Source organism: Scomber japonicus, chromosome 18, assembly GCF_027409825.1.
Source record: "Scomber japonicus isolate fScoJap1 chromosome 18, fScoJap1.pri, whole genome shotgun sequence".
NCBI lineage: Eukaryota > Metazoa > Chordata > Actinopteri > Scombriformes > Scombridae > Scomber > Scomber japonicus.
The window spans coordinates 12324481-12341109 of record NC_070595.1 but is presented as its reverse complement, the minus strand read 5'-3'; the positions used below and the strand labels follow the sequence as shown (position 1 = coordinate 12341109).

The window sequence follows — 16629 nt, the reverse complement described above, 5'->3', positions numbered from 1 at the left end:
CATGTCTGCCACCACTGGTATCCCCAAGCCATCACACACACATACATACACAATCACATGCGGACACCTCCAGTCCCACCCACTCAGTGGTCTGATTGTCCAGCATTGTCCGGTCATAGCTTGAGTCAGTACACACACATTTTTTTTTAATTTCAACAACCTTCTGAGAAGTTGACTTTTAATGATCAACAGCAGAACTAGATCTTATTTTTGTTCATGGTTCAAATTACTTAGGACTCCTTGAAATAATGGAGACGCCGACTATAAGGGCCAACTGCTGTACTGAGGGCTTTGCAGGTCAACCCTTGTAACTCAGCCCAAATAAACCTCACTGAAATGCAGACAGCTCTAGGGGTTTACATGTGCTTTCGGCAAAGGGCAGGGGTAGAGCTCATGTAAGCAATTTTAAACAGAAAATGGCAGAAAATAACTGCAACTGCAATGTCCTGGGACATACACAAATGTAAAAACACATGCTACTTTTTGAGAAACTACAGCAACAGAGTTCAAACTTATGCGTAAAATGTTCCTTTAAAGGTTTCAGGGTTCCTGCAAAATTCCTGCAGTCGTAAAAAGTCTTTGTTCACCCTTTTGAAGGTAATTTGGATTTCATGGGAAATTGCCCCTCCTCTACATGAGTTTAGTGGATTTCGGCAACACTTGTGGCAGTATTCCCTTTGTAATCCTGAAGGATTTGGCACAGGAATTATGAAAACTGAAAGAGGTTTTTTTGGCATTTGGTCAAATGCATTTATGTTAGGCACTGATTTCCACCAAGGGTGTGTTACGCACCTATTCCTGTCTGTGATATTCATGTTCAGAAATTTGCAGCCAACTGTCTGGAAAGAGTCCAATGTGAAAGCTTCGCGGGTACCATCTGACATTGTCCTTCTGGCTTCAGTGGACCATGATCGCTGATTTGCACAGGAGTAGTTTGCAGCAGAGTGTGACACAGTCAGAGGGAGAAAGCACCTCCACATCAGGTATGTGTGTACCCTCCTCCAGTTCCACCTACAGTACAGCTGAAGATACTTTGCTGTTCTTGACCTGTTATCTGTTCGGCCCTGATGTCGATACACAACTACAAAATGGATGAAAAGATAGATCGCAATTCACTAATTGTATCAAACTACCTGTGCTTTCAATATTCTGTTTCTCCCTCTTAACATACTGTATAATTCCCTGTAATACTTACTGCCTATGTTTTATTTGGAAATCTTGATCGTGACTTTGCCCTTTTTGTCACTCTTGGTTATCTCAGGAAAAAGAAATGCATTCAACACTTTCTTTGCAAGAGACAAATCACAGCAGATTTCAGCAGAAAATGTTAGATTGCCTTTAAACTTTCTAAATTAAACAAACTCCAAAAAAAGGCAGTTGCTTTATCTTATCCTTGGCTCCTTTGGAGTGAAGACGATAAACTGATGATCAGCTCAGCATGCCTGCTTATACTGTATACTCCATCCTTCCTACAGTATGACCCTTAAAAGTGGGTACTGACTAGAGGCTACATTCTGTATACCCTCCAGCTTACTAGAAAATAACTGAAAATGACAAACAGGTCACTGGTCAAATGTAGGTTATTGTGTCTCCATTAATGTGTCAAATCAATATTGAAAGAGAAATCAGTACAGTAGATGTTCTAATTGCAATGCACTGTGGGTAGCTTGCGCAGCTTGGACAAGTGAGCTACAAGGATATAGGCGACTACAGTACCATAAAATGTCAAGTCATGAGAATATTGTAATTATATTTCCACGGGGAATAGAGTATAATTATGTCTGTGATGAACAGTTTTAAAGGTTTAGTGACTTCATGGTACTTCGCTGCATTCTTATTCCCTGTACTGAAAGGCTACTTCTCACTTTAAATTGCAATTATATGCTCTAAGGTATTAAAGTTGGAATTCTGCAACATTCCTACTGTGCTTGTATAGTGAGTCTTTGATAGTGAGTTTTTGCAGAATTTCTAATCCCCCATGTGAACACTTTAACAGCCTTAAAATCTTCCTCAAGGAATTTGTATGCTGTAGACTGCTTAATAAGATATGATAAAAAAAAAAAAAACTTTATGAATCCCATAGGAAATTCTTGTGCCATCAACATGCCCAATGAAACAGAAAGACATTTTTAGTCAAATCTAAATGCTGGGACCTTACTGCACTGCGTTCTGATCTTATTTGGATGGTATCACTGTAATATTTCTGCTGTGGCATGCTATAATGTGTTTGTGATACCTGATAATGAGCTCCTGGTGACCTGGCTGAGGCTTATGGCATTTTTAATGTCACAATGGCATTCTGTGACATTTTTATGACAGCCTTGCTACTCCCAGGTGTGCTGTGGTTTTTGTTGGTGCATGTGGCCTGTTCTTGTACTGGAGTTCTTTCTTGTGCAGTTAGAAAGGGTCTCTGGTAGATTGAAACTTGTCGGTTTACTCTCCACCCCATACAAGTGTGGCTGCATGGTGCATCGCCGCTCCATGATGAATCCTAAAATAGCATTTTTTAAGCTGCAGAAGCATGAATAGCACAGATTTACAGCACATTCACATGCCTAAGAGGAATAAGTGACCAGTATTCAAACATAACATACACGCACGCACGCACGCACACACACACACACACACACACACACACACACACACACAAAACGCTGTCTACTCTGCACTTCTACAGTCGTTTGCTCAGTCAGGTGTGAATTGTGACAGTATACCCATTTGTGAGGCCCATACTATTGCATGTAACATGCCCCCTTCCCCACCCCTTCTCTCTCTTTTTGAAGCTCTCTCTCTCCTCCGTGCTCCACTAATCAGCGAGTAAGAGAGCATGAAGAGAGATTGTTAGGATGGGTGATGTGGAAATACATGACAGCTTCCAAGTCAAGGAGAGAAAGATTCACTGATGATGAGCCTGCTAATATGCTAGATAGATAGATAGATAGATAGATAGATAGATAGATAGATAGATAGATAGATAGATAGATAGATAGATAGATAGATAGATAGATAAATGTTCTGACCTTCTCTGATGGGGAAGTTGAGTGAAAGTGGCATCTGACATTTGGCCTGACATTTTTATGACCACTCTGACCTGTACATCTATCCTATAGGTCGTCCTTGAGCGCTTCCCATTAATTAATGTATGTGTTTTCACTTGGATTCAGCCTAAACCATCTTGTGGCACCTTAGAAAACTTCAATCTCCCGGACTATTAAAAAAAAATATGACATGATTGTTTAAGCATGCAAATAAAAACATATGCTGAGACAGATTTAAAATGAAATTGGGTGAAAAAATGAACTTGACTAACTTGTGAAACAAAATATTGTACATCTTATCACAATATTTCCCATGCAGTCCAAAAGTTTTCTTTTCTGTCCATAAAATGGATTTCATACCCCTTTATCCCCAATTACCTTGGAAGGAACTCTCCTAATTTTACACGAGGAGGTCAATTTACAATCATGGGTAGTACTTGTTTTTTGTGGCTATTGTAGGACTTTTCTTGACCATGAATTTGTTACATAAAGTCTGCATTGCACCCTGGGCGTGTGGAGTTGGAAAGATGCAGGCATTTACAGTTCCAGGCAGGCAGTGTCAGACGAGATCATGCTATTGGTTGCACTGTATGGTCCTAAAGGATAATAATGTGTCATTCTTTTTAAAATCTGAATCCAGTAAACCTCCACACTTTATAGACCAAATCACCAGAATACCCATTTAACACACTTGCAGTCCTTGTAGACCTTGCGATCACAGGGACCCAAAACTAACTTGTCATTTCACACAAGAGATTAAAATAGCTCAGATTTATTCGGAGTTCTAGTATTTAACAGTGATGGTAGCAGGATTGCGAAATTTACAAGTTTTCACGTTTACATTTAAATATCTATTTAACTAAATGTCCGTGTTCTCTGTTTCCAGGTCGCAAGCAGAACAGGTAAAGGTATGCAACCTGGACAACTTTGTAAGATGAATGACCAATGAGAGAGAAAGACTTCCACAGGTAACAACATAGCCAGCAGTATTATTACATTGATGGAAACGCACATTTAAATATTTTAACAATTACTATTTTACATTAGTCGTGATTTATGAGTTTAATTTTACAATTAAATTACATTTGAACCGGTTACCTTTTCTACCACTTCACACGCCTTGCTCTTCATTCACATTCACAAGTTGATTGGTTTGCACACACCAATGTGTATGCCCACACCTAAACTTATCCACAAAGGTAGCCTAAGTGAAGATGGAGCAGTTGACTTTCATTGGATGAATTGTAAGCTATTTATTATTTGCACCACTGTTGGTGAATGTTTTACAGACCCTTGCAGTGCTCCAGATTTCCGGATGGATTGACTCACTGTATAAAAATCCCCAAAAAACACGAATGGAGGCAGTGAAGAGACGGTTATTTTTCACACACACAAAAAAGAGATGCAGGTGCTGTGTTTGGTAAAAAAGACAGTAGAAATTGTTTTCTTCATCATTTGTGATGCAGCCCAACTCTCCACGTCTGTCTTTGACTGAACTACTTCCTGAAGGAGCTTTAGCGCAGAGAGCAGGGGAGAGAGGAGTGAGGGGAGAGCGACGGACCGACAGTCCGTCTATCTATCCAGCTGCCCCTGCCTCTGCAGAAGCGCACATGCATACACATAGACAAAACGCGAAATCACACGCACGCGTGCCCATACAGCACACACGTACACTCTCTCACATACACGTGCACGACGAAAGAGAGAGGAAGAGAGAGCTAGAGAGAGAGAGAGAGAGAGAGAGAGAGAGAGAGAGAGAGAGAGAGGTTGAGAGCGGGTCCCATGCACGGTTTGCAGGCTGCTGGAGCCGCTGTACTGTAGTCTATGTGCGTATGAGTCTATGTGTGCGTCCGGCGGCTGCTCGCCTGCCTCTTCCCTCCTCTGCGCTACTCTCCTCGTCCGGGACAGGAATAACGGGATACCGGGAGCTCTAATCATACAGAGGCAGGTTGAGCCCCCACAATGCGCGGGGCCAGTAGAGATTGCAGTGGAGAATCAGCGGTAGGCGCACACACAATGAAGATTGGATTACAACAACAGTGATTTTATTCGCAGCTGCGCGCACGTGAAGTGATAAAACGGGGGATTTCATTCAGGGTTTCTTTCTTTTTTTTTTTTTTTGGACACGGAGGGAATAATTCATTGCCAGAGATTCGGTGATTTTTTTCCTCTCTCCTGTTGTGCAGTGTTTGTGAGTGTGATCACCATCGGAGGCTGCATGGTTTCTCAGAGGAGAGAGGGGACTGTTGCAATGTCATCTCACACCACTATTTTGGAGCTCTGTGGAAGGGAGATGCTGTAAGTACTTTGCCATTTCTCTTATTTTTCTCTGATCGTGGCTCGTGGTGATCAAACGCCGTCTCTGTCTCTCCCCTTCTTTCTTGATTCGCGGGCGCTGTGCGGGTTTTACCCACAGGCATCCCATATCCAAAGTGCGGCACCCACACTACGGAGAGCACAGCTGCCCCTAAAACACGAACAACTGGGATTTATACGATGCGAGGTTGGCAGTCTGAGATGAGAAGAAAAATCTAATTGTGCTCTCTCAGCTCTTACGTCAAGTGTTATAATTTCCTCATAATTCATAACGCTGGCGCAGTGAGCGCAGCGCAGCCTGCTTCAAAACGCATCTGTATACATTTCTCAGCTGGACAAAACAAGCTAAACACATGTCTCCCTTTGCTTAAAAAATAACCTTAAATTCATTGTACAGTTGAAATACAAGGCATCGTGCCTCCGTCTATAGTTTGGCACAGGCACCCCACATCCCCAATTAATTAATTAATTAATTAATACTGTGTAACCAACAGACGCTGTGAATCCAGTTTTACCCAAAGAAGATGAGATTAACGCCACACAAATTAGGAAATGGGCGTGCTTTCTGGTGATTCTTCACCGAGGTTGGAGAACACGTTGCGGGGTTCTGTCGCGCCACCGGTTGGCACAACTTCTAGCTCTTCACCATCCCATACCAGGACGATCAGTCAGTGTCACATTAAGGTGATACCCGGGAACACACCTCTTATTTTCTAAACTGTAATAGAGTTTTAGGACCACGTCTTGAGTCCGTTCCCTGTATCAAAACGCGATGGAAAGTGAACACATGCAGGCATTTTCCCTAAAAGAAATAACAAATAAATAAATAAATATTTCACTCTGTCAGGAGCGTCTTGGCCACGAGTGGAGGAAGCAGGCGCACGGTGTACCAGTAGGGGTCGCACTTGTATTGTGTTGGCTTCATTGAACCTAATGGGGAGATCCAAATGAATTTACATCTCCTCTCTCTTCTCCCCCTCTCTCCATCTCCTGTTCTCGGGATTCAGTCACGTTGTTGAAGCGCAGTTCTTCTATCACAGAGAAGCTCTCTCTCTCTCTCTCTCTCTCTCTCTCTCTCTCTCTCTCTCTCTCTCTCTCTCTCTCACTCTCTCCCTCACTCTGTGGCTCTCTCTGTAAAGCTGCAGCCCATGGAGGGGCAATCCATATTTTTATGATAGCAAAAGGAAATAATGTTTTAACCCACTACCTCCCTCCATGTAGATTGAGGCCTTATTGTAGACTATAGCTACTCTGCCTAAGGTTTTCCTGCTTTTAATATCAGCAAGTGTGTGTGTGTGTGTGTGTGTGTGTGTGTGTGTGTGTTTGTGTGTATGAATGAGAAGATATAAGAGAGGAAGAATGAGAGAGAGAAATATATGTGATTGATCTGATCACTCCTTTATTTACATATGATGAAGACAGTATTAATAAAACAGGTAGAGTCAGAAGACACCGCTTCTGAGGCTTAAAAATCAAGTCGCCAGCAGTCACAAAAGAGATTGCTCCTGCAAAGCAGTGCAGCTCTGTGTTTCAAATTCATCAACGTTGTTCATGCCTGAATAAAACCTGAAATCACCTCTGACTCCAGACTTCAGAGAGAGCTTCAGATTCCTTTCTATTCAGGAGAGGACAGAAGCACTGCAGCTTTAGTTTGTTGGTTGCTATCACAATCCAAGAGAGAAAGATGACAAATAACACGTCATCAAAGAAATAACTGCTCTGAATGACAACATATAATTTGAGCAATTTATAAGATTTAACATACATGGAGGTTTGGACAGGACTGCGATTGAACGATCAGACACCATGAGATGACAGGATACACAATATACAAGATAGGATTTGTTCTCATAACCAGCATATTTTATAATCACCATTTGCTTTTTCTTTATGTGCGTTGGGAATACAAATGCATTTACATGTCATGCCAATAGACAAAATTAAAATTGAAATTCAACTGGAGATGCATCCTGCATGCTAATGAGGCAGAAACTGACTGATGCAATTAGCACTAAAGGAACTGAAAATAAATGAGTGAGGAGACATAGAGTGCAGCATGCATAGAGTGCAAACCAATATAGCAGGGAGACATAGGTGTGTATGGGGCATCAGGTGCAGAAAGGAAGAAAGAGAGGGATATATAAAGAGAGAGACACGCAATTCATATCCATTATATAAGAGAATACTAATGAGCTCACTTTTTTATTTGTCAGCCTCTCTCTCTGTCTTTCTCTCTCTCTCTCCCCCTTACACACACGTTCCACACACAGTGGGTTCGTAGGGAGCTAAAGAGGTATGTGCAGTGGGCAGACAACATGTTGAAGCCTGAGTGGTAACAGACGATTACTTCCACTGGGCTTCTCATGGGCGCTCATGCACACGTCAGGGCACAGAGAGCAGATGGCTGGGGCCAGGGAGAGAGAGAGAGATGAAGAGAGAATGAATGAGGGAATGGCTGGAAGAAAATGGGTAGAGGAATGAGGTGACAAAGGAGAATAAGTGATGGGAAATAGTTGATGTTTCAGGGGTTACTCAAAGAGGTACTTTAATGATTCAGTATTCCACTTTCTTAAAGTTTGGGAACATAGAGAAAAAATGCTCTGAATCAAAGCAGCAGAGTTTGAGGTATCCTGACTTTTTAAATCTCTAGTACTGGCAAAACTCCAAAACATTGGATATGCCTGATGAATGCCAACGTCTTGTCACAACCCCAGCTTGTAATGCACCTTTCTCTTAAAAGTATGTAGTCTCTTAGGCCAAGTCAAAATCATCCTCCTGACATCTCTAGGGGGATTTTTTGCTAACTTTATAAAGAGCCATTCAAAACAATGTAGAAAAATGATCTTGCTGTGTAAAATCAGTGGAGTTTCCCTTTAATGTCTGGAGTTACGTGCTCATTGGTTCAGAGCTGCAGTTCCCATAGATCAGCTCCCAGTCAGATAATGTGGGCGATACTCAGACATCATTCACTGGACTTTATGATGCTGATTTTCTGTTCATCTGATTCTGTGTTGCTGGTGCTCTTTCCTATTTCTGTTCAGCTATGGTGTGTTAAATAAGTACTGGTTCTTAAAATCCAAAGAAACCAAAGTTGCTGTGGCTGAATGTAAACTGCATTACTTCCTACACGGCAAGGCAATTTTAGGAAAATATCTTTTGGAAACAGATGCTGAGAACAGGACATGTAAAAGCTTTCCAATGATGTAATTTAAAAAAGAAAGATAAGATTAATAAAAGCTGACACTTCTCACTCCAAAATATTACATATCCATTTATGTCAATACTCAAACTCCAAAACTACATTTTATTCTTCAATAACATTACTTTTAATCCTTCAAACCATTGTTACTCTTTATGCAAAAGCATGTAGACAGTTTCTACCTTTAGCGATACATTTGCATTCATACGTTTTTTTTTTTGTGCTTTCAAATGCCGAATGTCATTTAGAATGAAACTCTTTAAATAGAAAGGCATGGAAGGATGCAGAACCCGGGGAATTAAATTAGCAGAGAAAAATAGGAATATGAGAGGGGGTATGATGGCAGAGAGGGGAAATGTTTTTGGACAGATGAATAAGTGAAGAAGCAAAGCTAAGGTATTTTCAGAATTAAGCTATTTTAGAATAAGGTTTTGTATAACTGAGGAGATGTATATGGGATGGGTGGTAGAGAAGGGGACAGACAGAGGAAGAGAGGAATGAAGGAAGAAACTTTAACTCCTGCATCTCACTCAGAAATGGACAAAGGGAAGACCTGGAGTAAGTAAAGATGGAGGTAATGGGGGATTGGGGAAGATGTAGAGAAATCAGGACAGGAGTGATTGAGATGTGTTGCAGTTCAATTACAACAATCAACATGAAGCAGATCCCAAATGACTTGACTTAGACTTGACAGTAAACAGGCACAACCCTAACCCTAACCCTAACCCTAACCCAACAATTCACTCTTAATTATTACATTTGCTGGTGAACTCAAAATGTGTAGTTTCCATTTGACCAGCAGATGATTGTGTTCTGACTCTGTGTGAGTTTCAATTAACTCTGTTCAGTCAATTTGTAATCTTATCAAAACCTTTTCAGAATTCTCATACAACAACATTGAATTGACACACATTTTGAAAATTCAGTCACAGTTTTGTTAACATCCAAAGGGAAATGTATTCACTATCTGCAGTCCATTGAGGTTTGATATAAAAGTTTTGAAGTGTTGAAAGAAGGGAAAGGGTGGAGATTTAAGGTGAGGAAATGAGAGATGATGAAGTAGTTAGAAATGATAGCAGATGGAGTGCTGTGGCTTTTGAGTCCTTTTAAAAGCTCCGGAGAGAGATTACAAGGGACCATGGAGTTAAAGATGTGAGATAAAGAGAAGAAAAAAAAACAACTTATGTCAACATCTTGCTTAAATGAATGCAATAGTGGAGAAAGTAGTTGAATGTGAAGGAAGGAAAGAAGAATGACATTATCATGATAGAAGAAATGGGGGGATGACGAGAAAGACAGATAGATGAGTGAATTGTAGAATGTATGTGTGAATGAATGTAGAGTAATGGAGTAGCCAGATGGGATGGAAAAACCCATACAATATTAAGGCTAGTCTTCTACAAATCACACACATATGAACACATATACACACATACGTCCTCTGGGCCGTGGCATAGTAAAACATACACTTATCATCTTCCGTATCAACCATTCTGGCCCCCGACTGTAAATAAATCATATCCATAGAGTGTGTACAGTAATGTTAATCTAATTTTAATGCCATTTAGGGGGATAGGAGTAAAAATGAATATGACTGCAGCAATCATATTAATCATCATGTAAAGATAATGCAGTTGAATTATTGATGCATATGAAACCTAGTTGTGTGTGGATGTGAAACGTGGGCTTTGTGGCAGTGAAGTTGTATGGGAATTGTGGCACAGTAATGGTATAGCAGGAGAGATTTCCCTGCTAGATTGTGTGTGTGTGTGTGTGTGTGTGTGTGTGTGTGTGTGTGTGTGTGTAAAAAACAAACTTGCATTATAAGAAAAGCATCGTTTTCAGTTTCTTAATCACTGAGAAAGCACTGAGAAAATGTTGGGTTTTTTTTGACTTGATATACTTATGTATGCACAGACAGTATTTATGTTTTGTGCCTTTTGTGAGGTAGGAAATATGAGTCTCTGTGTGTGTGTGTGTGTGTGTGTATGTGCGAATGGTAGCCAGTAGTATGGATGTGCCTGCCAAACATCATTTACTGTTGTGGTGCCAAGAAACGGTAGCCTTTGTGTGACGACAAACTGCCCCAATCCGATTTGGCTGGGGATGCTCTCTCTCTCTCTCTCTCTCTCTGTCTCACTGTCTCTCTCTCTCTCCCCCTCTTTCCTCATATGTGTGCGTTGCTTTCTTTCTTTCTGCATTGCCTTAACTTCCTCTGCCTGTTTTTCTCCTCTTCTGTCCATTTTTTCCACTCTCCGCCTCTACCCAATAATCCCCAAGTGATGCTGCAGAGTTGAGACAAGGAAAGAGAGAGAAAAAAACACTCTTTTGTTAGTCAGATTTTCACACCACCCATTGGAACTGAAAGATAATCTTGTCAACAATGGACTCGCTTGTTACTATAAATACTATTAAAAGCCAAATTGGTACCAATTTGACCATTTAAAAAATATATATAAATCTGGTTTTGCCATTGCTGATAGATAGATTGTTAAGTGCCTAGACGTCAAAGACTGGTGGAATTTGTTTTTGGGATTCGGACTGGGGTTGGCTGCCTATGTGGCATGCGCTCTAACCACTCGACCACCTGCGCACCAAACATTGTATTCATGTAAACAAGTAAGAAGCATCGTATGGATCACTATTCATATTTTGCAGATTGTGTGGGCTTTATAATCACCAGAAACAGCTGATGAAAAGCATTTTAAGAGAGTGATGGTCCCCGGATACTGTGTTATTAATTGTAAAGCAGCAGCCAGATGTGGTGTGGTGTAGTATTGATGAGGAAGAATCAAATGCTCTTCAGCAAGAGCTTACATGAGAATCAGCTTCATGGGTGCTGCTCTGTGGCAGACAGAATGCAAAAGGATGGATTTCTCTCCAGGGGGTCAAATTGGGTACAGTGATAGCTGTGCGATTAGGGAGGTGGGCTTCATGCAGCATGCTGCTGGCTTGAATCCCCGGACAAGCTTAGAAATAGTCAGTTGCTCCACAGTACAATCTGTAATGTTTCCATTGTTCCACCAGTAAACAATTGTTAGGTCTCTATAATTAAATGATTTCACAAACTGTCAAGGCAAACCTTCATGGTAATCCTACAGCTTTTGGGAAAAGGAAGATGGCGACTCCTTGACAGAGACACTGGGAATTCATTAGGCATAGCTGCCCTGTGAATGGACTGAGATTTGGATGATTCATCCTCAGGTCTGCTCTAACAGGGTTTATGCTCAGTTGGGCAACGAGGGGGTGGCAGTCCTTTGCTTTCTTTTAAAAATACATGATGACACAGTGAGCCCACATTCAGTATACACATGAAGTCTCAATTTCATTACAGAATCACAAAGTATGACACATCCTAATCTAAAACCTTTGTCATACTTAGAAATAGCAGTTTTCACTCTGTCAAAGGGCAAGGACAGAAATTATTGAGAAACTTTACAAATTAAAAACACAATGTTCCTTGCTTCCTTCCTGATTGAACCTTTAAAGAAACAAGGTAAAAAAATGAATATAAAGAGGTGCCATGATCTGCAAACTGCCATAGTGAACCCATACTCATGGCAGTGTTGTACAATTCTCTAAATGTAACATTTTAGAAAAGGTTTGGACATTTTTATTCTGCATCTAGATGTGGATCAACATTAAAATATGCACACAGTAGTAATATATAATTATCAAAATGATGGTTCCTCACCTTCATTCAGGTCTGAAAAAATGAATAACTCGTTTGTTGGCCCCTGCATGGCCTAACTCTCCACCGAATATGATTAGATTAGTATGATTTTCTTGTTATGATGATCTTGTTAAATAAAAGTCAAATCGAAAAAAAACCCCCTCCTTGGTAACTATTAAATCTGCATGATTCAGTCTATTTTACTCAGTACTTATGAGAGGATAGTTTTCCATAGGTTGGCAGTATGCACAATATTTGCTGTGTTCTTCAATAAGAGTCATTCATATGGTGTTTTGGCATATTTAAATGGATAGGAACACGGTGTAAATGAGGCAAGTTTCTTATGATTCTTATGATCTCAGGGCTTACATCTACATTGGTTTCAACAGTGGTGTAATAAATGACTGCTGCTGTGAATCAATCATGCACAAACAGGCTCTGCAGTGACGCACAAACATGCAGTCCTGTCATGGCATCCATAAATCGTCAAACAGTGCACATGAACACATTATGTGACCATATGTTTCATTCCCTTCTGATTTTGCTCACGCTCTACTGTTCAGCACACCTGCTCATATGTCTTACACATGATGATGTTTCATGCTCTGTGAGCATTGGGTGTCCAAGGAATCCAGTGGGTGTCGACTCTGTAGGGAAAAGGGTGGCGTATATTGTGATTTCCATGAGACAATGATGATGTCACCATGCTTTTCAGCTCCGCTTGGTGCACAGTAACTGCTGTCACTTTCTTATGTTCATACACACAAATGTTTGTGTCTGCTGAGGAACCCCCCCCCCCCCCCCCCCCCCCCCCCCCCCCCCCCACACCCCCCCCCCCCCCCCCCCCCCCCCCCCCCCCCCCCCACACACACACACACACTTCCCACACTCCCCACTCCAACCTTCTGTGCTCCTGTCCGAGGCCTGCAGTGCTACTTCAAAAACGCAAGAGAATACTATTTGGCATCCGAAGCTATTTATAACACTTGCCGGTTTATGTTAGTCTGTTCTTTTCAGCCTTTATGTAATTCCTACTTACTTTGGGATACAAAATGATTTGTGCATGTGTCTGACAGCTTGTGTCACGACTCTGTACATTGAACCATTTATATACCAATCTAATAAATAATGATGAAGAGTCACCCTCAGGCACCATGGGATGTGTTCCACAAATATGAGAGAGGTTGCATCCCCATAATGTAAAAAAAACCCTTACTACCCTAACTAAATTACCTACCATTATTTCACAAACACACACACACACACACACACAAAACACTGTCTAGTCTGCACTTCTCCAGTCGTTTGCTCAGTCAGGTGTGAATTGTGACTGTATACCCATTTGTGAGGCCCGTACTATTGCATGTAACATGCCCCCTTCCCCACCCCTTCTCTCTCTTTCTGAAGCTCTCTCTCCTCCGCACACACACACACATAGTTGTGATGACACTTATTGACTTAATGCATATGCTATAGCCCCTTACTCTAACATCACAGCTAAATGCCTAAGCCTAACTAGGGATGATATTTACTTAAAATGTAATATCGGGAAGTATCGGTATCGGTTTTTATAACCGATGTTTGTTCTGTAAGTTTCAGCATTTCCGAGCCTACTTGAACGCAACATGGGACGTTTACCCGCGCGCAACAACAACAACACGCTAGACTCGTTGCTATCCGTGGCTAACAAGTTCATATCGTTCACCGCCATGTACACGAACACACAAACCAGAAACGAGGTTTACCTCCTCGTGACTTCACCGCCAGAGTCCGGTGAGTCCTATCTGGGTCCTACTCTGCTATGAAGACACAACAGCTGAGAGCTCTGAGTGAGAGGACGTTCCTGTAAAGGTCCTGTTTCCTAAATTTTACCAAGAACTTCCTGAAGTTCCTGCAGTGGAAATTAAACTATTTCCAAGTGTCCTACGGATAGTACACTTGCAATTTGCAATGACTGCAAAGCAGCATAATAAATATGGCAGTGCCATATTGGCACTTTTTTTCCATAACTTAAGTTGAAGTTGTTGCACAGACAGTGTTTGGAAAGCCATGTTGTGTATGCATCCAGTGTGGCATCACAATAAAATGAGTGTTAATTCCACAATAGGAGATATGTTATGTTGTTACCTAACAGTTTTGGTATAAAAAGCCTGCATTGGTGTTGGGTGATATCGGAATCGTAAATTAAGAGTTGGACAATATTGGAATATCGGATATCGGCAGAAAAGCCAATATTGAGAATCCCTAAACCTAACCTAACCTAAACCTAATTCTAACCTTAACATTAAAATTAAGTCTTAATCCTCAAGCAGCCCTTTTTAAGTTGTGAGAACTAGCCAAAAATGTCCTCACTGCCTCACTACAGTGGTTTTGAACTAAAATTCATCCACATAGAGAAAGATGTTCACATACAGTATATGCACATTATTATTTATCCTGGCAGGAAGTGTAATAAAATCAAAACTATATGAATGCTGAGTGCATCTTGTCTATTACTATCGCTCATATTGCCTCTTATAAGCTTTATGTCAATCTTTGCTGGAGGTTGAGCCTTAACATATTACACTTTTAAGGTAAATGTTACTTTTCTCTTCCGAATGACACAGCTTGCTACTGAATCATCCACTCTCTAGCAGTCGTGATCATAAAGTATGTACTTGTTAGTCATCTTTTTCTCTCCCCCCTCCGCAACTTCCTCTCAAGGCCATCTCCCTCCTTACAAGTTTGATGTGTTTAATAATGTTACTGAGAAGAAATTGAATAAGAAAGAAATATGCAACCTGAACATTAACAATTTATCTCCCCTGTCTTTTTCTCTCTGCCATCACCTTTCCACTCTTTTTCTCTCGCATCTGCTTCTCTCTCCCCTCTTGATCTTTTTCACATTTCCCCCCCTTTCATCTTCATTTCCCTCATCTTCTTTCAACGCAGGGGATGAAGTGGTTTGGCAGTATGTCCCTCAACAGCAAAAGGTGTAAGAGGAGGAGTAGAAGGAGCAGCGGCAGTAGCAGTGGTAGTAATAGTGTGCTGCTCCCCTTGGCTCTCCTGGTGGTGGTGACCCTGATCGCGGACCCCGTGGCGGCTCAAAAGCAGCGTACTGGAGGGGGCTCAGAAAAAGTGCCGGTCCTGAACATTGCAGTGATCCTGGGCCGCACGCGCTACATCTCAGACCGCGACATCCGGGCGCTGTGGAGCAAAGAAGACCCCATCGATGTCAATGTGGTCACACTGCTGGTGAACGAGACTGACCCGAAAAGCATCATCACCCACATGTGCGACCTGATGTCTGGGACCAAGATCCACGGTGTAGTGTTCGGAGATGGCACCGACCAGGAGGCCATTGCCCAGATTTTGGATTTTATTTCCTCGCAGACGCTCATACCCATTCTGGGCATCCATGGAGGGTCGTCCATGATTATGGCTGATAAGGTATGGAGGAGTGGGCTTATGGATGATTGGTGGAAGAATGTTTGACAGTATGGTGGATGAAGCTGTGCAAAGACAGATATGGAATAGAATGAATGATTCAATGGATGAACTGAAGTGATGACTGATTGATTGCTTTGGTTTGAAGTGATTTGACAAAAGTACTGATTTTGCATCTCCACCAACTTGCACCTATCAGCTTTTACAGGTTTGGCTGTTGGTGCTATAAACAGAGCTGAAATTTGGTACTAATCATGCAAACAGAAATTAGCTGCACCTTACAAATATCAGTGCAGCTGGTGTCTATCTGTTCATAGCAAAAAGAGGTGAGGAGAAAGAAGAGGAACCAGGCTAGAACTGGTTGAATGAGATCATAATGTAGGAGGTAAAGAGGGTTGAGGAGCAAAGGTAAGTATGTGCAGAGAAATGTTCAAGGAATGGGATAAAGGAGAGAGTCTTTAAAAAGGAGGTGGAGAACAGGTGGGAGAGGAGAAGAAGGGATGCAGTAACTAAAGAAAGAAGGCAGAGGAGAGAGGAGGAGGAGTGGTTGCGTGGTACAGTGAGCTGTCATCTGGGAAGTCTCAATTTCATTGTGCAGGATTTCCTTAAGCAAATTCCAAAAGCCCTGATTGGTTCTCACATTTGAATAGGCAATGCCCCTCATCTGTCTATCACTTTGAACCATGAATGGGAATAGATGAACAGCACATGATGTTGTGGATTCATGAGGCAGTGCTTAGCTCTTTGGATTCATCAGATTCACAATGGGGATGTTCTCATCTGTGTTTTTTTTGCCCTGAAGATCAAAGAAGGCTCACCAGGCAGCATGTTACCCAGACTAGCCTTTAAGATGCTACATTTAGCATTTAGGAACGTCAATTTGTCATAGTCAGATCATTTACAATACAGTACCTTGATGTTTTTCCTGTAAACAAATGCTGGTCTTTTTCAAAATTGCCATCACACTTTTCCCTCAA

The 16629-nt window shown here is 41.5% G+C and overlaps 1 protein-coding gene across 1 annotated transcript in view; it reads left to right on the top strand.

Annotated features, from left to right (window-relative positions):
* Window positions 1-15481: 15481 nt before the first annotated feature.
* The window catches only part of grin2aa (glutamate receptor, ionotropic, N-methyl D-aspartate 2A, a), a 131635-nt gene continuing 130487 nt past the window's right edge, over window positions 15482-16629 (top strand). Inside the window, exon 1 of the mRNA XM_053337731.1 lies at window positions 15482-15655. Coding sequence (XP_053193706.1) covers window positions 15497-15655 — 159 coding nt within the window. The 5' untranslated portion in view covers window positions 15482-15496. The remainder of the gene's footprint in view (window positions 15656-16629) is intronic.